We start from the raw sequence: 22419 nt of genomic DNA, 5'->3' as shown, positions 1-22419 counted from the left end.
AATAAATGCGTATTTTCTCAAATAATTTATTGCAATGAACGGTTTTGTAGTTCCTTTAATATTATTTTTCAGGGCTACAATATATTAATATTAAGAGTCGTGTCTCTTCATCTATTCAAATCTATCATGAATTTAGAGTATTTTCATTCAAGTAAGTGTGTTAACGTTTACTATCAGTTCACGGTAGTTAACTTTGTAGATCCTCTTGTAATGTCGCATGCGATTTTTTATTCCGATTTCCGGAATGAAAAATGACTGTTATAGCAATGGATGAAGTTTATGCAGATGTATTAGCATCGCCCATGTTGTGCTATGCTTGTCTGCTACAATCATCGTCCTTTGAAAATTTCCAGATACATTTCTTCAAGCCAACAGGCAAACGATAAAATTCATATTGCTCAAATCTTGTATTGTAGAATACCATCATACAAAATATACAAGCCATCTGCTTAGATTGTTTTCTTTTTCATGTCATTTATTATTTTAAAGTAAGGGTTGGGCGTTCAAATGATAAAATAAAAAATAATCAATTGGCTTTTAGTTTGGATCTAGACAAGTGTTTTCAAAAGTTGCATACTAAAGCGTGATAATTTGATAAACATTTCCACTAAATCATAAATAATTTCCTTAAAATATGCCTTAGACTAACGATGTTTGTTTGTTAATTATCCACCATGGGTGCACGAATTCACCGCAGTTTCTGCCTAGGTGTATGCCCCAGACTAACGATTTTAAAACTGTATCTTAGAAAGCACAGCTAATGCTGACTATCCACCTTCATGTACATAAAATTCTACTGTCTAGAATATCGTCACAAGAGTGAATAACAAAATTAAACATAAATTTGAAAGTAAAAGCAAAACGACTCTCAACATACATATATTGTGGCCCTGAAAAGGGCCGTTTAGGAATAGTGCATGCTGAAGCCATTTACTTGGAGCTGGTGTACTTGGTGACAGCCTTGGTTCCTTCAGAAACGGCGTGCTTGGCCAACTCTCCCGGAAGCAGCAGACGGACGGCAGTCTGGATTTCGCGGGATGTGATGGTCGAGCGCTTATTGTAGTGAGCCAGCCGAGAGGATTCAGCAGCGATACGTTCGAAGATATCGTTGACGAAGCTGTTCATGATGCTCATGGCCTTGGACGAGATTCCGGTATCAGGGTGGACTTGCTTCAACACTTTGAAGATGTAGATAGCATAGGATTCCTTCCTGCGGACCTTCCTCTTCTTCTTGTCACCCTTGGCGATGTTCTTCTGGGCCTTGCCGGACTTCTTGGCGGCCTTTCCGCTGGTTTTCGGTGCCATTGTAGTAGAGTTGTTTGTGTTATATTCGAAACGAAACTGATGATTCCGGCTTGGGTTGCAGCTGCTTTTAAACAGGCAGTCCTCATTCGAAACCGTTGTAGTTGTTTTCGATTCCGTCGTTTTCCCCTACATTCTTATGTTTCTTTTCACCCTATTTATGCTGCGTCAAGGGTAAGCATATTGCCTCCTTTGCTTTATGCTTCATGTTCGCCATAGACATACCTGCATGAGCTCAGGGTTGCCAAGAGTATATAAGCACCGACCCTCTTTGGATTGCCAACATTCTACATTCATCAGCTCGTTTGTAAAAAGCTACTTTAAACTCAACTCATCAAAATGTCTGGCCGCGGCAAAGGAGGAAAAGTCAAGGGAAAGGCAAAGTCCCGATCATCTCGTGCCGGACTTCAGTTCCCAGTTGGTCGTATCCATCGTCTGCTCCGCAAGGGCAACTACGCAGAGCGTGTCGGAGCTGGAGCTCCCGTCTATCTGGCCGCTGTCATGGAATATCTGGCAGCTGAAGTGCTGGAATTGGCAGGAAACGCCGCTCGTGACAACAAGAAGACCCGTATCATCCCGCGTCATCTTCAGCTGGCCATCCGCAATGACGAGGAGTTGAACAAACTGCTCTCGGGCGTCACCATCGCTCAGGGAGGTGTTTTGCCCAACATCCAAGCCGTTCTGCTGCCCAAGAAGACCGAAAAGAAGGCTTAAACTGGAATCGTCTCTACCAAACAACCAAACCGTCCTTTTCAGGACGACCAATATGATTGCTTAGAGTTGGTTGATGCTTTTTTTCTAGTTCATTGAACTTGAATTTATATCGTACGATGAAAAGACACTGTTTTGAATCAATAAACAGCAAAAAAGTACACGATCAACGTCCCACTCCATACAACGTCTAAAACTAATCGTTTTTCAACAGTTGATAAGTGGTCCATTTATTAAATTGAAAACAAAAAAGTGTTAGAAACAAGTATATTGTCAATGTTTGCTTCACGAGTTCGTTTAGATGTTGTTTGGGTTGAAAAACACACCAACTGTGTTTCGACAATACATCACTCATTCAAATCTGGCAGGTGTGTTTTTAAATCCAAAGGGCAGCCGAATGAATTCAAAGTTTTTGATTTATTATTTACCATTTCCTTGTCATACCATCGAACTCAAATTACTGTCAATTTGTCTGACCAAATCACCGTGAATCTAAAAAAATGCCTTGAGACGAAAATTTTTTTAATATTTATTGCGATGAGTCCTTCTCCAATCAGTTTTCAAAGTTGGGCAAAAAAATGTTGTTTCTCTGCGTGATATTCTACAGTGGTCTTTTATCGTATTTTGTTGCTGACGAAAAACAAATTGAAATAAAAACAGTTGTAAATCGATTACGGTACAATCAAAAATATATCGAGCGTAAGAATTTGGGTTTTAAACATGGGGACAATTCCATGCTACAGATCAGAAGATAAATTGAAGTTATTGTTTAATTTTCCTGCAAATTTCAACGTTTTTCAATATTGATAACGTTGTGTTTCAGCGAGTTCTGATCACCACCGATTGGGTTGTTCGTTCGCCTGATACTTTCCGGAGATTTCTTTTCAAACATTTCGGCCTACTGATCCATTTCAACCATCTTCAAAACAACTCTATTAAATTATAGGAATCAAATAAAAAAATATAGGTGCTCTTCACAATATTTCACCATCCAATTTCACTTCACTATGTTACGCTAACGAATTTTATTACTGTGTGCTTCTTTTACAGTTGTCTTGTTTGATTTGAGTAAGCTTCAAAGACTTCTAACAATTGGTGTCCATCTTTATCGGTGCGTCGTCGTTGAAAATTGAGCTGTATTTATTAGAAATTTCAATCGAATCTTGTTTGATGTTTATTGTTTTTTCCGTTTCAAAATTAAATACCAAATAGACTCAAGTAAAGAAAATTTGTCAATCACTCACCTCGCACCAGCGTCAAGATTCCGAGCGGCATCACAGAAAGTGCCACCATGAGATCCGTTATGGCCAGCGACATCAGGAAGTAATTGGTGACATTCTGCAGCCTCCGTTCCCAAACGATGGCCAGACAGACCAGTATGTTACCGGCAGCGGTCCCGAAGACCAGCACGATGGCCAACAGGGCCCAGTAGTTGTTCAGCGCAACGGTTATTAGCTGATCTTCTTCACTTTCGAGATCACTGGAGCCCTCACCCTCACCCAGCACCACAAATCCCTGCCCACCGGCGCCATCGTTCCCTTCCCCTAGAATCGTCAGATTGAAACCTCTCCCCGTGGACGACGACGGAAGTGCCCCACCGAATCCGGTAGCCCGGCTATCACTTGCCGCCCCATTGGCAAACTTAAAATAATTAACCGGCTTTGTGGCGGACCAGAGCCACATTTCGACCGGATCCCGAAAGAGCAACTGCCGGGCTAATTTGGTTCGCATCCTCCTTGCTGCTTCTTCTTTAGTTTAAAATTTGTTCAGATTCTTCCGCCCGATTGGCTTCCACTTCCGGATTGGAAAGCAATTTTCCAACTTCTCCGGATTGCGAGACGACTTAGCCGGGAAAAAGCAGCTTATCGAGGGAGGAAACTTTCCCGGTTCCGAAATTTTCTAGCAGTACCACGATTGAATGCTGCCTCTGATCTTCCCATTGGCCACTCTGGGAGGAAGTTGATTGCGACCGAAAGTTTTCCCCTAATTGCTCCGTTGATTGCCTGAAAAGAACCGGGAAAATGAGATGAAGAAAAATATTAGAATAGGAATTTCCAGACGAAGATCGGTGAGTTATTTGCTAGCTGGAATGGGAAATATAGTAGCAAGAAGGAAGGCGAAAGCAAATCGAGCTTGGCCAATACCATCACACCGGGGCCGAGCAAGTGCTATTTTGAAGAAACTTGAGCTATCGGAGCTCCTACTAGTTAATTAAGTGAGAAGCGAACTGTTTATCCATTTCAGTGATGCTGAACAAAACAACAAACAACACATTATGGCACCCATTTCCCCAGTTTGACTATTAGAAGGGGATGATTTTGTTGACAAATGTGCGGGTGCCAATCGCTTTCATGGATCTTACTTTTGCGGAAGTGTTTTGATGGATCCGGAAGAATTTAGTGGAATTTCATTAGTAGCCTGTATATTGATGGTAATGAGGAATGGTTATTTACTATTTTTTCCTTCTGCAACTGCCGTGCGGAAGAAGGCATAACATCAGTCATTAGTTGAATTAGATTTCTTTTAGATTTATGAATATAGAATCAAATAGTGTTGTGTTTTTCATTATTTTAATAGATTTCCTTCCATGTTTGTTATACTGAAATTTATTCATTGAACTATTTTTCTAAATTTTATTAGAAATGAAATTCTGCAGGAAGTCGATCAATTCATTGCATACTTTTGAGCTTATTAATGATTTTATTTTCATTTCAGGTTCTCTCATTGTCTTACCAGGTCCCACTTCCGTCGTACAAGGACACCGAAGTTGTCTCAATTTATTCTACCCTCTTCAGGGATAAATTTAAAATTTTGCGGTTGCGATTCATGCAAATGGAATTATTTTATTTTGCCCGGATCAACCACAAAATTCGGATGAGATCTGAGTCGCAATAAAATGGCCTTGCCATGAATCTAGGCAGATTTAAAGGTAGCTTCATTGTAGCTAGGTAGCATTACTAGGCTAATGAAATTCACCGTGAAACTGTATTTTTGACACATCCTCCAAAGGACTGGGCTGCCATGTGCAAAGATTTATTAACGTTGGTCCAGCCATTTTTCAGGGCATTCCTAGCCCAAATTTACACAGAAACCTTACTTATTTAAAGAACTTTTAGTTTGTTCCTCCAAAATGAGACTGAAGCTTAGAGAAAAGGCAAAATCATATGTGCCGTTTGCCAAAATTTGTATTCTTGATCCTGTGGCACCCATGGCGAAGGAAATTGAAACATACTGTAGAGATGCCCTGTGTCCTGATTTTTCAGCATTGGACCTGATTTTTCAAAAACACTTTAATTGTTCCGATTTTCGAAAAATAATCTTTGAAAAGTCCTGAATTGTACTGATTTTCAGAAAAATATCTAAATTATAATTGAATTTGTAATTAAATGATGATCAAATCTATATATATATATATATAAAGCAATTTCTGTATGTTTGTTTGTTTGTTTGTTTGTTTGTCCTCTATAGACTCAGCTGTCTTAAGGGCTAGAGGTCTAAAATTTGGCATGGATGCTCATTAGGACCGGGAAGGATGAAAAATGTTTTTAGATTTTCGGATGACCCCTTCTGAAGGGGGTCGTCCATAGAAGACAAATATTGTTTTCGAGATATTGACGTTATTTTTCGTCGGATCGTGTTGAAAATTTGCACATAAGTGTTTTGAAAGACGAGAGATCGATTTCAGTTGTCACTTTATGTGTAAGGGATCATCCAAAGGGGTCGTCCATATTAACTGTTCGCTGTTTTTGCGATATTGACCTTATTACACATCGTATTCAGATGAAAATTGGTACACGATAGTTTTAAGTGACGTGCAATCGATTTGAGGTATCAAATTTAGTGTAAGGGGTCGGCGAAAGGGGTCGTCCATATTAAATTTTCAGTGTCTTAGTGATATTGATGTTTTTATACATCGGATTGGGATGAAAATTTGCACGTAGGAGTTATTAGATACAAACAACTGATTTCACTTATCCAAACTAAAATCAGGGGTCGGCCAAAGGGGTCGTCCATGTTAACTATTCACTGTTGATGCGATATTGTCATTATTAATCATTAGATTCAGACTAAAATTGGTATACGAGAGTTTTGAGAGACGAGCAATGGATTTCAGGTATTAAATTCAGTGTACGGGTCCGGCAAAGGGGGTCGTCCATATTAACCTTTCAATATTTTTGCTATATCGGTGATATTATGCATCGGATTGGTATGAAAATTTGCCCACGGTAGTTTTCAGGGACAAGCAATCGATTTCAGATGTCAAATATTTTGCCAGGGGTCGATGAAAGGGGTCGTCCTTATAGATTTATTTTTCACTGTTTTTAGCAACATTAACGTTATTATGCAACGGATTGCTTTGAAAATTGGCACACGGGAGTTTTGAGGGGAGGGAAATTGATTTCAGATATCAAAGATTGTATAAGAGTTTTTTTTGGCACGATCAATTTATTCCTGATTTCAAATTTAGTAGGAGATGACAGACAAAATGATCGTCCAATATTTTTGCAATTATTACTTAACAATGAATTCAAAAGTGCATCTGGAAAATGCTTGGCAATTGACTTTCAAACAAACTGTTCATGACATTTTCCAAGTTGAAAGCGAAACGGAGTTCGTATGGGATCAGCTAGTCTGTTATAAAAAAACCTAACCCCTTTAACCGGTGATAGTCTTCGGTTCAGATTAAGATGTATCGAATATGTAACGGTAATCGGCGAACGGTCGAATACTGAATTTTGACCTTTTCAATTATTCGGTGAAACGAATATTTAGGCATAATTCGGTAAAATATTTTGGCGAGTTTTGAAGAAATAAAACAAAAGCCATTATTTCAAATTCCTTATCTATTTCTACCGTCTAAATGCCTATCATTTTTAAGAGTCGATTATTTCCAACCAAATATTTAATGCATAAGATCTTCTTCAAGAATGAGTCTGATCGAAATTAAACTTTTGAAATCTTGGATAGGTGGGTTTCAAGAGTTCTATTTCATTTAAGCACGCTTCATTGAAAGATCGGACGGTTTTCAAAATTTCATCACTCACTTAACGAACTGGACTTGTGACTTCTAGGGTGTTTTGTAAAATGAGAATGAATTCCAGTGAAATTTAGGACAAAACATTTCGAAACAGATGTCAAGCAATTTGAAATCGCTCTTTTGATATTGAATTAGATGAAGGTCGAATTGGAGCAAGATATCTTTTAAATAGTAGTTGAAAAGACGAAGATCTTAAGCAAATAACCGCATCGCACGGCCGGGCGATTCTGGCTGATTTTTTTCCGAAAATTTGGAAAAATAGGGCAAATCTGAACAAAATCTAGGCATTTTTTCTAAACATACAAGAGGAAAGTAAAACATTTTTTTAATTTAAAGTTTACATCGAATCACATCAGAAGCGTTAAAATCTATCTAAGGTTAAGAAAATTGATGTTTGTTTTTTCAATTAGTTCTAAATTAAATCCTTTTAATTAATTTTAAAAACTCTAGGAAATACGTCAAAAATTCTGTGATTCGTATTTTGAGAATCCGAATATGCCAAAATATGTTAAATTACGCCAACTTTGGAAAATTTATCTGACTGAATCAATTTTGACGGTTCATTGATTGAAAAGTACGTTTTTTAAACCAACTTTTTAATTTTTTGGTGGTCGTGATCTTATAAAATCAAAAAAATATATCCTGCGCAACGTATAGCTTCCAACTTCAGCATTCTTGAATACTAAGTAAAATTTTTTTCGAGCATTTCGTAGTTGATCTAAAGTCTGTTTTCCGAAGCCTATTTTTCGGATTTTTTCTTAGACTTTGGATAACGGAAAATTTATGTGTTGAAGCTGAATATTGTCTGAGAATCACATTTGAGTTGCATTACAAAACTATAAATTTTGTAAAAATCGATGGAGAAACAAGAAAGATAAACCGATTTTTAAAGAGGAGTGTCAAATGGACACTAGGGTGGCCCAAAATTGTACGACGTCTGGGATTTTGGGGGCTCAAGCTTCAAATGTTAGCTAAGGGTATAAGAAACAAACTTTTGTAAGGCAGCGACTCAGAAAAATGATGTTTAGAGGTCGCACTGGTTCGATTTATGGAAAAATTCCATATTTTCGACTTTTCGTCCTAATAACATTTTCAGATCTTTAAAAAGTATCAAACATGTGTCTCTAATATTTTTTAAATTTTCTTTATAATGTATGTTTTAAACTAAAAATTTATTAGGGCTGTTTTGGACTCTCAATTTGTACGTACGATTTTTTAAACTACGCAATACTATGAATTCTGCTAAAAAAATAATTAAAATGAACATAAAAGTGTACTTTGGATTAAGATTTTTAATCATCATTGAATTCAAAAGATGCGCGATGTTATGATGTGCAAGAAAGTGTATAGCTATGACTTGTAGTTTCAAAGTAATTCAAGTTTCACTGTGGAAAAAAGTCACAATTTTCAAATTTTTGCAAAGAATTGCTTTATATTATGCTGTGGATGAGTTCCGAGCAATCCAAACTTCTGATTTCAAAATTTTTCATCCTATTATCGATCCTTGAATCAGCCTTAACAAGCATGACTAGTTTCTAGATTTAAATTTTAAATTTATTTAGTGGTTGTAGCCATAACACATTCCTCAAACCGTCACCCAAGTATGGGGTAACACGACCTTCAATCAATAAAAAATCTAGAAACTTGGAATGGTTCTTTGTGGTGGTTTAAGGATCGATAAAAGGATGGAAAAATCTGATATCAGGAGTTTATTTGGTTCTTAGATTGCTCGAAACTCATCCACAGCATAATATAAAGCAATTCTTAGCAAAAATTTGAAAATGGTGACTTTTTTCCACAGTGAAACTTGAATTACTTTGAAATGACAAGTCATAGCTATACACTTTCTTCTGCAAAGTTTCAAATCATAACGTCACGCATCTTTTGAATTCAATGTTTATTGAAAATCTAAAACCAAAGTACACTTTTATGTTCATTTTAATTATTTTTTTTACAAAAATTCATAGTATTGCGTAATTTAAAAAATCATACATACAAATTGAGAGTCCAAATCAGTCCCAATAAATTTTTAGTTTAAAACATACATTATAAAAAAATTTAAAAAATATTAGAGACACATGTTTGGAACTTTTTCAAGATCAAGAATGTCGAAAAAATTGCCTTTTTCCAAAAATCGAATCAGTGCGACCTCTAAACATCATTTTTCTGAGTCGCCGCCATACAAAATATTGTTTCTTACACATTAAGCTATCATTTGAAGCTTGAGCCCCCAAAATTCCTGACATAGTACAATTTTGGGCCACCCTAATGGACACTCAAGGTGTGATTAGGAAGATTTTTCATTTGGACTTTCAGGGTACCTCCATAAGAAAAGTAATGATGCAAAATTCTCGCGTGAGCTTTCATTACGTCGTATGAAATAAAATGTAAATAAACAGTTTTATTACGAAAAAATACAAAAAACAGAAATAAACTAGTCGCCACTTCTTTCCATTTAGAATTTTTCTAGCCTGGACAATATCCTATATGTGAAATACAAATTTTAAAGTTGTTTTAATAACTTTTGCAGCAGTTTTCGGAGAATTATTAAGATATTTCATACGATGAAATGAAAGCTCATGCGAGAATTAAAGATTTCATGAACTAATTGAGGATCCGAAATTTTTGTTTAATTTGGATGCAGCTGAAAGAAACAAGCCGCCAAATTTTCAATAGTGTGATATTGATATTCAAGAGCGGAATAGAGTTAATATAAATTAAATAGGCTTGTGCAATAATCTTCTAGCGCCTAAAATTCTCATTTCAACAAGAAAGCATGGAAATGAATAATATTCAATCTCTATGAGTGTGACTGTGCACTATAGGGCATCTCCATGCAAACTGGTGGCCAAAAATATATCTCCGCCAATTGAAGGGTCTAGAGGGTTACTGTCTTCCGCAAAGTTGCTCAGAATGTCGAATACTATCTGCAACTCGTAACCGTTTGGTCATGATTAATTTAGGAAAAGAAGGGCAACGTAAAGACAATTTGGCAATCAGAAGTGGACTCTACGTTTCATTAAGTAGCCAAAAGCGATTTTAAAGATTTTAAGCGAAAAGTGTCTAATTGACACTCACCGTCTGATTAGGGTATTTTTCCCTGTGCTATCAGGGTGCGTCTTTAAAAAAGTAATGATCCGAAACTGAAGATTTCAAGAATTCATTGAGGGTCCTCGTTGAATTTGGTTTATTTCGATGCACCCGAATTAAGTTACAAGCCGCCAAACTTCCAATAGTGTCATATTGACACTCAACAGCGGATTAGGGTTAATGTGTTAAGTAGCTCTCTTTTAAAACAGTACAGGGTTACCGCATACATGTTATGAACCTACACTTTCAACGTGTTCTTAACCTAAAAATACAATAGTTTAAAATTGTCAACTTGGACAGTTTTCTGAAAACATTTCAAAAATTTTACTCTCCAATTTACTTGAAACAATGAAAAAAACTTTGAATGAATAAAAAATATTTTGCAAGACTTTTTTTTTATATAAAAAGCCTCTTTTAAAGAAAAAAAATTATCGAATTCTCAAAAGGACGTCAAAAGTGAATATATTTTAATTGGAAGAATTTTTGTATCAGAAAATTAAATTCAGTTCTCTAATAACAATGATACTGGCGCATTCGCTTTAATTATCATTCGATACTGAAATGTTAATTGCGATTTTACAAAAATTTACCAAAAATTATTTAAATATATTTTTCACATTATCTGCGTAACTTATCATTCCTTACCTTTACGATTATAATGAGCACATTGGCACTCTATTATCGGTAAAGCATCAAACGGAACACTTATTAGCACAAAAAAACGTAAAATAAACCAATTAACTCCATACTCAACGGCTAACGGTATTGAGAACAATATTTTCCACTTTAGATTTTAACACTTAACACCCGATACTATATTTTCACCAAATGATTACCCTAATCTTCCGCTTAGATTTTTTCAGCTGCCTGTCTATTCCCTCGTATGAACAAAGTAGTCCGTCCATTTTTTGCTAGAAGCAAAACAAACACGCACACATTGAATCGCGGACGGAACAGAAACGCGTTGATTTCGAAAGATTTTTTTTTTGATTTATGAGAGTTCTCAATGCTTCAACTTCTCTAATAACATACAATTCACATCACATGGAAAATACCATTCAAACAATTGTGTAAAACGTTATGATCTGATGTTTGAACAGCTTTTACCTACTGAAACAAACATATCGCCAAACTACAGATGCACGAAAACTAAACGACCGTACCGTACGCAACAAGATCTCGAATATGACTGAATGATTAATTTTTGTTTTTGTACGGAATTTTCATCCTCTGGGATGATTCATCCCTAAAGCTGAATGATTGATGGGAGTGGAAGGAGAAAATAACCAAACAGTAGCTCCACAAAATCCTTCATAGTAGAGTTTATGGCATGTATTTTTTTTTAAATAATTATTGGGCAAAATATTGTTGTGAAAAGGCATCGAGTTGGTAACACTGGTTTCGAATTAACGCGTGGTTTTTCTTAGAAAATAAAAATTGAATTAGTGCATGTTCCAGTATTGCAAATTTGAAATTTTGTGTGAAATCGATAGATGAAGTGAGAAGAAAGAAGTTCAGTGCGAAGTTTCATTAAATGAGTCCATATAAGCGGGAAAAGAAGTGATTTTATTTTTCAAAATTTGGTCTGCGGATGACCCGGGTAGTGCGATTTGTTTTGGAAGCTGAAACGTTTGTGGAACGTTCACAAAAATAGATGGAGATGGCGCTAAACGAAACTTCACAAATGGTTCGAATCTTCGCAAGCGTTTGCGTTTGATCCAAGACTTCAGTGGAAATTCTTCACCATCAACAAAACTAAGCTAAGTTGTTTATTCATTATACATTTAATAGCTTTGAGACGCTTGAGAATAAGATTTTCGGCTTGTCGCAGCTTTGTCTCAGTTTTCTAAAATCGTTATAATTTGATCGAAAGTAGTTTGATTTTAGCTTTCAAATATATTTCTTTACTCAGCGGTGTGGATAGTTAAAAAACCCGAATGAAGATGTCGCTATCAAAGTTTTGGATAGTATCATCTTAGGCATAATCGTAACACCTGTTAGTTACTCAATTTTTTTCTCTGTCTCTGTAGAACAAATAAAGAAATCTTAAAAAGTTTTGATATCGAATACATGAAGTTGGGATAGTTATACTTGGCTTTAAAACTTGAGTCGAAATGTATGGAATATTAAAGATTCAGAAAAAAGCTATCCATCGGAAATTTAAAACATTAGAAAGTATTTTATTCAGATACTGGAAATTATGATACAGTGACAAGATTTTTGGCAAACTTTAAAAGGAGTGGTATTGAGATTGAGATATATAGAATAATTAGTTTAGAAATGCAGTTTATGCTTTAAAAAATCAAATAAAAAATACGAAATTTTAAATAAAAAAATAAAATAAAACCCTTACAAATTACAATTAATTGCAAATTTTAAATTAATTCCAAATGGAAACACACTGTTCTAGAAAATTTGATGGCATTATGAAAGAATGTGTTGGAAATTCATAAATTTTAAATTTGAAAACTTGTATATTTGAATACGAAATTATGAAAATTTTATCAAATAAAAAAAAAATTAATATTGGCATGGGAAATATAAAATTTGAAATACTAATCAATAAATTTGATAAAAATTTTGAATTGTCAAAAATTGGAGAATTACAAATTGTTGGAATGATGGAAACTTTAATGTGAAAATACAATTGATCAGAATTTTGTTTTTTAACTTATAAAAGTGCATTTTTTATAAATTGTTATTTGCAAATTCAAGTAAACAAATGAATGAACTAAAAATTGAAACTTATTAAACTTTCATATTTTTATTTATCACCACCTTTTCTTGTGATGACTTGGAATTATAGCTACCGTATTTAATTCCGTATTGTTTTGAGGATTTTTAAATTATGTATTTATTTGACAAATGGATATACGATTCCTACGTTTATTCTGATTATATGATCTAATAATTTTACCTTTCAGATTTGTATCCTTTTATCAATAAATAATATTGTTTTCTTTATTTTATATAACTATACATATATCTTATATTTTTAGTAATTTTCCTTACGGCCATTACGATTTTATATTCTTAGAAGGAATGCATCTGGGGATAACCTGAAGAAATTATTGCAAGCGGCACGGGTAGCCGGCCATTGTAGGTTTCCGAGGGTTGGATGCCTTCCTTCTACGAACCATCGGACCGTGGAAGCCCTAGAAGAAATTCGAAGGCCAAGCCACACAGACATAGGCAGGCTACCGATGGGGGAACCATACATACATACATACACAAAATATTGTTGTGAAAAGGTACTTGCAAGACACGCTGACGGAAAAACATTTAACTGTTAACAAAATTTCACGAAAAATATTTCAAACAACAGCTTTTCCAGGCCCGAGCGAAAGACCCGTCCAAAAGGGACGGTTCGAAATTCAAATTTAGCTAAAAATTATAACAATACCCATTTTTATTTATTTATTTTTTAAATAACAATTCCCAAAGAATTCTAAAATAAATATCAGATCAGGTAAAAAATTGTTTTGTTTTATTCATCTGATTTTACATTTCTTTTCTTCAATTTCAACTGAACGGTTGTTTGAAAAATTCCGCTGTACAGTTTTGAATTTGAAAAAAAAATTAATAGCAGTTTGCTATGTGAAATGTGATAAGGAAAAAAAAATATGAAAGGCTTATTTTTTTAGAACACCAAAAATTCAGAATTGAAAACAAGGACAAACTTATCAAAAATATTTCTAAAAATTGAAAACCAATTTAAAAAAATACAAAACTCGGATTATTAATTTGATAATCAAAATGAAAATTGAAGATTAAAAAGAGTGTTTTACCATTTAAGGAGTTTTTTTCAATAAACACGTCTTCCCATTTTAAAAACTTATTTAAAGAATTTAATTAATAACTCAAGGGAGTTGCATTTTTTGCTAATGTTTTAATAATTGATTTAGTAGACTTAAGCGTCCTGAACTCGAATCTTTTGATAAATTTGGGCTATCACATTATTCATATTAGAATGAGTCGATTTGGGATCATTTTTGAGTTTCTCAAACCCTGGGGTCTGAAAGTTTCGTTTTGTTCAAAACTCATCCATGATGTTTTACTGAATTTTTAAATATCTATCGTTTAGATGAGTAAATTTGAATATGAAACTTCTTTAAAAATTCGTTAAATGAGGAAAAGTAAACAAATTGAAAACTTTTACAACTACGCAGAACTCAAAATTACTTGGAGGCTAAAGGAAAGTTGATGATTGATTTTTAAACTTTTATTTTAAAAAGTTATGTGTATTATTTAAAGTGTTGTCAAAAAAATGCAGAACTTAAATTATATTAACTTTTTTTAAAGTTATTCCAATAACAAAAGCTGATAGAAAATGGCATATTTAGATTCAGGGCATCCAAATTAGTCAATTTTACGTTCGACATTCATTGTACCTCTGAAAAATGTAAATTGTGTGGCTTTGATAAATTTTTCAGCATTTGAACATTTAGAAGAACAAGGAACAAGTTTTAATTGAGGTTTCTTGAAGGATATTTCATATCAGCATAAAATTTGCAATGACATAAACGATTTTTTTAATAAAAAGTTTTACTCATAAAATAGAGGATATTAGATTTTAGATTTGTTTTGCCTTTTCTGTGGACCATCGTGAGTTTACCTGTTACATGGTGCCCAACTTCTCGATGTATACAATTAGAAGACATTAATTTACTTTTGAAGTTAAAATGGTTCTTTCAAACTCTGTTCTTGTTTAGTTACACTTCTTCAAATCTAAATAATTTTAAATCCTCTTCCAGTACAATAAACAAGTCATACACTCCGTTGATTCCAGAAAAAAAACCAACATATATTTTTCTTTGCTTAAAAGAAAACAGGTTAAAATTACGATTTTTTCAACCAGTTTTTTTTCTTGCTAGAATGCTTTCCAGAACAGAACTTCCATACATTTCACTTAAAAATATCTTTAACATTATTATGTTATTTTGAATGTAAGTTTTTATGAAAATATCACTATTTCATTCAAAAACTACTTAAATACGAAGGTGTGTTTTCAATGGCATTAAAACATCAGTTTTTGAAACTCAATTTACCGTACCGATTCAAGTAATCAATATTTTTCCGAAAAATGTTGATTGCTAAAGAGTGTATTCGAAAGAAGCAACACTTTGTTTAGTGAAGAACTTTCGAATGTATGAATGGAAATTGATAAAATTTTCAGCGAAACTACCTTGTTATTTAATGTTTACAAATGCAAATTTTGGTGATGTTCTGTCAAGTGGTTTTTAAGATAGCATCCAATGAAAAAAAAATCGACTTTGATTTTTGGCAACACGTGCGCCATCTGTAATGCATACTATGATCCACCTTTTTTCCAAATCTAGGCTATTTTTGATTACGTTTGCTGCTTCCTGAAGCTTGACCTTCATAATAACTCAAAATTTAGATTTTGGTCGAAGTTATAACAAATTTAGCTGATTGTTCTTCTGTGGCACAAAAACTTCATATATCGCTCCACCACCTTTTTTGCCCAATGGCACGATTCCAGATCAAACTTAAACAGAGTTTAAACTTTGTGAGACCTACTGAATTGCTTTGCAGAGAAAACGGTCGCATTTTGAGGAAGTCTTCTTTGTATTTTTAGCCGTAATGGAAGACTGAGTAATTTGCGGTTTCTGCCAATCGTTAGTCTCCTTCGTTAGTACTAGACCTAGAATTTTTAAATTTTTTTCTCCTTGTTTATCTCCGGGAAAAACAGGCGAGACATACCAACAAAAAGTTTCTAGTTGACAATCTGCCAGGTGACCGCTAAAGAGTTCGTTTTGCTGTCCATTACGAAAAATTTTCAAAGTGTCTCCCCACTAGCAGTCTAAATATTTTGTGCACGATTTGACCGCCGTGATTCGTGTCATAAAAAAGCTTGGACTGATTTGCCGTAAAAAATTAACATGAAAGATTATTTTAATTATAAAAATTTAAACGAACTTAATATTTTAAAGGGATGGCAAAGCACACCGGGTCAGCTAGTACATTAAATATGTTTAAAATAACATTTATAGTTGCACGAAGCGGGATCAGGCCAAAGTATTGTAGGATTGTTATGCTATTTGATTAAGGGTAGCAACCTTTTTTTGTGAACATTGTATGTACTCCTTTTTTGGAAGGATCATGCAACGTTACACGTTTATTCTATGAAACGCGTGACCAACATTTATGTGCTTAGTTTTAATGAATCTCGTTTTTAAGCTTTTTTTTCCTAAGATTTAAATTTTTTTGCCATGAAGCAAGTGAGATGAAAGCTCAAATCTGAGAAAAAGCTTAAATTAAAAAAAAGCTTAAATCTTAGAGATGTGCTCCACACGGCTTCTATAGCGTTGCTTCTGCTTCCGATGGATCTGAGACGATGAGGTACCTTGTTTTTTTAGCCACATCCCGTATACTGATGCCGTTTGTAGGAATCCTTGATTTTCTAGTCCATTGCAGGGTTAGCAGGGTCAGGTTTTCTAGCGCGTCTCGGGGAATATGCGAATAAACACTGTTCTTCATATTTTCTCAACGCGGTTTGAACTGCTCCGACACTCACATTTTCTTCCTTAGCTAGTTTTCTGATTGAAAAACCAATCACAATGCCCCATTTGTGCACAATCCGTTTTCTTTATTCGGGAGTAAGGCCCGCATTTTAAGAGTTCTTCGTGAAAAATGACAAAAAAGACAACGCCTAATTCACTTGGATGTAAATATGGTTGAACACTACACGATTTTTGAAATGATGGTTAACTTCAAACTTTTGAAAAGGAATTTCGAAATAAGGAATTTCGAAATACGTTCACACCGTTTGCTAATTCTGTCTTACCATAATCATATATCATCATTGCTTCCGGATTTTCCATACTTCAAATTCTTTTTCCGAACCTAAGCTTTATAAAGAAGTAAAGTATAGTATAGTATAGTATAGTATAGTATAGTATAGTATAGTATAGTATAGTATAGTATAGTATAGTATTAGACTGAGTCGATTTGGGGTCATTTTGGAATTGCTCAAACCCTGGGGTCTAAAAAGCTTCGTCTTGGTCCAAAACTCATCCATGATTTTTTGCAAAATTTTTAAGTGACGTTCATGAGTAAATTTGAACTTTTAGGTTTGTATGGGAAAATTGAATATTTTGTACTGAAAAATCAACATCACTTTTACAATAAATAAATAAATAAACAATAAATTCAATTGACATCCCTGCAAGGTGCCTAGCGAGGTATTGCGTGACTACTTTCCATGCAACACTTCGCGAGGCTCAAGCAGTGATGTCAATTGAATTTATTCTAAATCAATGTTAAAAGACATACCCCTGTTAAACTGCTAATAACTTTTTTTCCTAATAAGATACGAAGTTACAGTCTTCGACAAAGTTGTTCAGCGGAAAATTTCCTTAAGGAATTTTATAAATTGGCACAAAAACCTTCAGCTGGCTCGGTTCCACAGACGAAACAAAAGTGATGTTGATTTTTCAGTACAAAATATTCAATTTTCCCATACAAACCTAAAAGTTCAAATTTACTCATGTAAACGCTACTTAAAATTTTTTCAAAAAATCATGGATGAGTTTTGGACCAAAACGAAGCTTTTTAGACCCCAGGGTTTGAGCAATTCCAAAATGACCCCAAATCGACTCAGTCTAGTATAGTATAGTATAGTATAGTATAGTATAGTATAGTATAGTATAGTATAGTATAGTATAGTATAGTATAGTATAGTATAGTATAGTATAGTATAGTATAGTATAGTATAGTATAGTATAGTATAGTATAGTATAGTATAGTATAGTATAGTATAGTATAGTATAGTATAGTATAGTATAGTATAGTATAGTATAGTATAGTATAGTATAGTATAGTATAGTATAGTATAGTATAGTATAGTATAGTATAGTATAGTATAGTATAGTATAGTATAGTATAGTATAGTATAGTATAGTATAGTATAGTATAGTATAGTATAGTATAGTATAGTATAGTATAGTATAGTATAGTATAGTATAGTATAGTATAGTATAGTATAGTATAGTATAGTATAGTATAGTATAGTATAGTATATAATATAGTATAGTATAGTATAGTATAGTAAGAAATTCGATCTTTTAAATAAGAAGAATTAAAGAAGAAATAAAATAGAAGAAACAAAATAATAATAGAACTCGATAATAGATTTTACAATCTCAAAGATTTTTTTTTAAATTCTAAGAAGCATTTGGCAGAGAACTCTACGCTTCTTTTCTCCCCTTGATGCTGTTTTTTTAACGGTTTTCGTCACATGGTTGGCCTGGCCGTAGTTGTATTTGCAATGCATTCAACATGTAACAGATCCAACGTTTTTTTTTTTTCTTTTTTTTCCTGTAGGGGAGAGCCCACTGCGACCAGTAGTTGATCTATTGTGGTGTTTACCCCGCGTTACTATATGCTGTCAGGTTCACCTGCACTATTGATTGGAGTGACAGTTGATTGCTGACTAAGCATTTTATCCCAATCGGGTATGATATCAAAGATGTATGATATAACCTTCTTAGGGCTGATATGCAACCATATGTCTTGTGCGCTAATTAACTTTGCCCCAAGTACACGCTCTCTCCTATTTAGGAGGGCGCAGCAGTTGCATAGAAGATGCTCTGCAGTTTCTTTTTCGAACCCGCAGAACCGACAGTCATCGTTCAGAATTATGTTTATCCTTTTGAGATGCTGTTTTGTTGGACAATGTCCGGTCAAGAGACCTGTGTAAGTACTTAATTCGTGCTTACTTAAGTTCAACATGTTTTTTGAGAGTCGTGCGCTTGGTTCAATGAATCTTTTTGCCTGGGTTGCTCCCTCCGCTGTTTTCCAGTTGGAAACAATAGTGGTGCTTTCCCAGTTCTTGAGCTCCATAGTCAAGGCACTTCTCGATACTCCGCAGAAAGGTTCAGGTCCAATCAACAGTCCCTGAGATCCTTCCCTAGCTAGTTGGTCTGCTTCTTCGTTCCCTAGGATACCGCAGTGGCCTGGTACCCAGAATAAAGATACTCTGTTCCTTATGGCCAGGTTTCTTAGTGCAACTATACACTCCCAAACTAGTTTGGAGTAACATGTGAACGTACTTAGTGCTCGGAGAGCAGCCTGGCTGTCAGAGAACATGCAGATACTTGTGTACCTGTATCCCCTTTTCAAACAGGCTAAAGTGCATTCTAGAATGGCTTGAATTTCAGCTTGGAATACTGTTGGCCAGTTTCTCATAGGAATTGAGATCCTGAGTCTAGGTCCGAAAACCCCTGCCCCAGTTCTTTTATCCATTTTTGACCCATCAGTGAAGAATAGGATCGATCTGGGAGGAACCGCAGGTCCACCTGACTCCCACACGTCCCTATCATTGATAGTTACATTGTATGGTATGTCTATGTTGAAAATGGGCTCCATCCAGTCATCATTTTTCACAATAAGTGAGTTTAATTTAAATTTCTTTAGGATTTTGAGGTGTCCTGTAAGATCTCCTTCATAGAGAGTTTTGTATTTGGAGAGTCTCAAGGCACTACGTTCCGCCTCTAACTCAATGAATTGATGTAGAGGCAGAATATTTAGTAGTGCATTTAGAGCCTCATTCGGTGTGCTTCGCTTTGCGCCAGTTATAGCTAGCGTTGCAAGTCTTTGGAGCTTCGCTAGTTTTTTCTGGGCCGTAATTTGCATAGTTTTGGTCCACCATACTAAGGAGGCATAAGAGATTTTGGGTCTTAGATCCAACGTTAAAAAGAAAAATGAAGAACGCAAGTTTTAATTTTCCAGAAGGATTACAAGTTTTGACCATGTTGATATTAGAAGACGAATTCCCAGCTGCATGTCAACCAACGCCAAAATGGAAATGTTTGAAAGGTAACTCTCTTAAATGCCTTTTCTATTCATTCTAGCACGGATTCGTTAGATGGTAGGGTGATTTGCCAATCGTTGTCCCCTAACCCATTGTTGCACAGCATGACTTAAATTGTCAATATTTTAGCTGTTTTTCAACTTTTCCTCAAAAATAATACTGAATCATGTAATTCGGAATGTTTTCTGATGAAATGAGGCTTTTGCGATATTTTCTGCTGGTAAGTGTGCATCTTACGACAGTTTTAATTATTTTTGTTTTTTTCGCGCGATTTTTGTGCTAATTGTTAACAAAAACCTTAACATTCCTTCTACGGCAAATAAGGTTTTACGTCAGAACAAAACATTTTTCGTTTCAGTTTTCTATACGAAACGTTTGTTGGACAATTTTAGCACCATGATTTTGAAAAAAAATTATGATCCATACTTAACCAGAAAATATGTTGGATCGTGCAACAATTGGTCCGCTCAATCTCCTCCTGCCCCATTGTTGTACATAATTCCGCTGCAAAATTTGTTTGGAAATTTCAAGTTTATAAATGCATATACCTCCAATAACTTTGTTTGGTTGTTTTTACAACAAAAAATAGCAATAAAAGTTTTGAAAGCGATTGATTAAGTCCTGAGTTATAACGTGTTTTGAATTAGTATGGAGGCTTGTACGGAAAAATCCAAATTTCCATTCAAAAACCATCAGAGATGTACTGAAAGTTCAAAAACATAATTTTGTATTTTTAAAATATTTTTTGGTTCTTGCAATACATTGCATGTGAATAAAAACTAAACCTAACTTGTACTTCAGAAATGATAGTCGTTGTCATACAAAAAATTCAAAAAAGGTAAATATATTTTAATTTTAGTGTATTGACAGCTAATTTGAAAGCTGGTTAACCAGATGAAAATAAGAATCGCATTATACTGCTTTGCATAGCCAATAAGTGTGATGATTCAAAACTTTCGCAAAAACATATCATGAAATTATTGAAAGCTTCAGAAAGCAAAACCTGCAATTTTACTATACTTTTCAATGGATTACGAAATAATTTTCTTCTTCTCATGCTAGCAATTCATAGGAATGGGCAAAATCAATAATTTAAAACAAAATTCTTTTCTAACTTATTTGAATTTCTTGTATATGCGAAAAGTTCTTCTTGCATACAAATTGTCATACAACATTGAACACGTTCATTGACTACATGCAACTAAAACAACTCAAATTGTCTATTGATATGACATGTTTTTTTCTGAATAAGTGGATATTTACGTTTAACTAGTAATTTTAGTAAATTCTGTGCTTTAATTAATTATTTTACACTCAGAATTTTTACATTTTTTGCACTCAATGTTGATTTTCATAATTAATTCAATAATACAAAGACACTTTATATATCCATAAGTTTATTTTTTCTACCGTCGAATCTTAAAAATGAAGTTTTGAAATTATTAAACTCGTTGAAAAACTTATGTTTTCAAAATTAATTTTTTTTATTTACTTTTATTTGTATAATTAATATTAGTTCTTTATATGAAAGTCGGGCTATTTGCATTGTCTGAAAAATGTCAAAGTCAACTCAACTGTATTGGTTTTGAGAGACTACTTTTTTTATCAGATTTATTTTGAAATCCTTTATCCCGACCATTTACTCAACATTTTATGCAAAGAATCTAAAAGCTGTTCTGAAAAAATCTGTTTCTCTAATTTCGTGACGACAAATCTAAAAGAATTTTATTCCATGTCAACAGCGATCCCTTTAATATTGTTATTAATATTGTCAGAATATTGTACAGAAGGAAAACTACGACCCTTAATCTCAGAAACTAGAAGTCGAAGGTTGGAAGACCTGAAATATTACTTATGTAACGTGCAATTTTCTCAGGAATTCGAATCTGCCGTCGAGTTGCCGTCACTGGAGACATCTAAGTGAATCTTTATTTGGCCCTTATCATCCAGAAAAATAAACAGTCATAGCTTTGTGAAACTTAATTTGATTCAAAACAGTTTTTCAGCCGGAAAACTTTCGGGAAGCATTTCTATGTGATGTGATTGTTTCCTGAAGATTGATGAAATGCTACAGAGGTTACATTAATTACAAATAAACCCACTTATATGAAAAAGATATTTAAATCAATTAACTTTTCGAAAAAAAATTCTTATACAAAATTGTATAGCATGAGCATAAATCAGTCAAACGATCTGAAACTTTGGGCGTGGTTGTGTCCATTTTCAAGCTTAAAATTGAGATTCATTATTTTAAAAATCGATCGACTTCCAAGTGAGTCCTAAAACATTTATTTTGTAAAATCGGATCTTCTTCATAGGGGTAAAAGGGGTCAAAACAGATCACGTTCTCTAATTTCTTCACCTGTTAATAGCCACTTAAAAATCAAGCATTAAATACCTTTCAGTTCATTCTATGGGATTTTGAAGACATAAAGATTTTTGT

The 22419-nt window shown here is 34.2% G+C and overlaps 1 protein-coding gene across 1 annotated transcript in view; it reads right to left on the bottom strand.

Moving 5' to 3' along the window:
* The window catches only part of LOC129758177 (probable serine/threonine-protein kinase DDB_G0282963), a 425584-nt gene that overhangs the window by 292434 nt on the left and 110731 nt on the right, over positions 1 to 22419 (bottom strand). The window contains exon 2 of the mRNA XM_055755638.1: positions 3258 to 4016. Coding sequence (XP_055611613.1) covers positions 3258 to 3744 — 487 coding nt within the window. The 5' untranslated portion in view covers positions 3745 to 4016. The remainder of the gene's footprint in view (positions 1 to 3257; positions 4017 to 22419) is intronic.

This window comes from Uranotaenia lowii, chromosome 3 (assembly GCF_029784155.1).
Source record: "Uranotaenia lowii strain MFRU-FL chromosome 3, ASM2978415v1, whole genome shotgun sequence".
Taxonomy (NCBI): domain Eukaryota; kingdom Metazoa; phylum Arthropoda; class Insecta; order Diptera; family Culicidae; genus Uranotaenia; species Uranotaenia lowii.
Note: the sequence above shows the minus strand (reverse complement) of the source record. Positions and strands in the feature narration are given on the sequence as shown.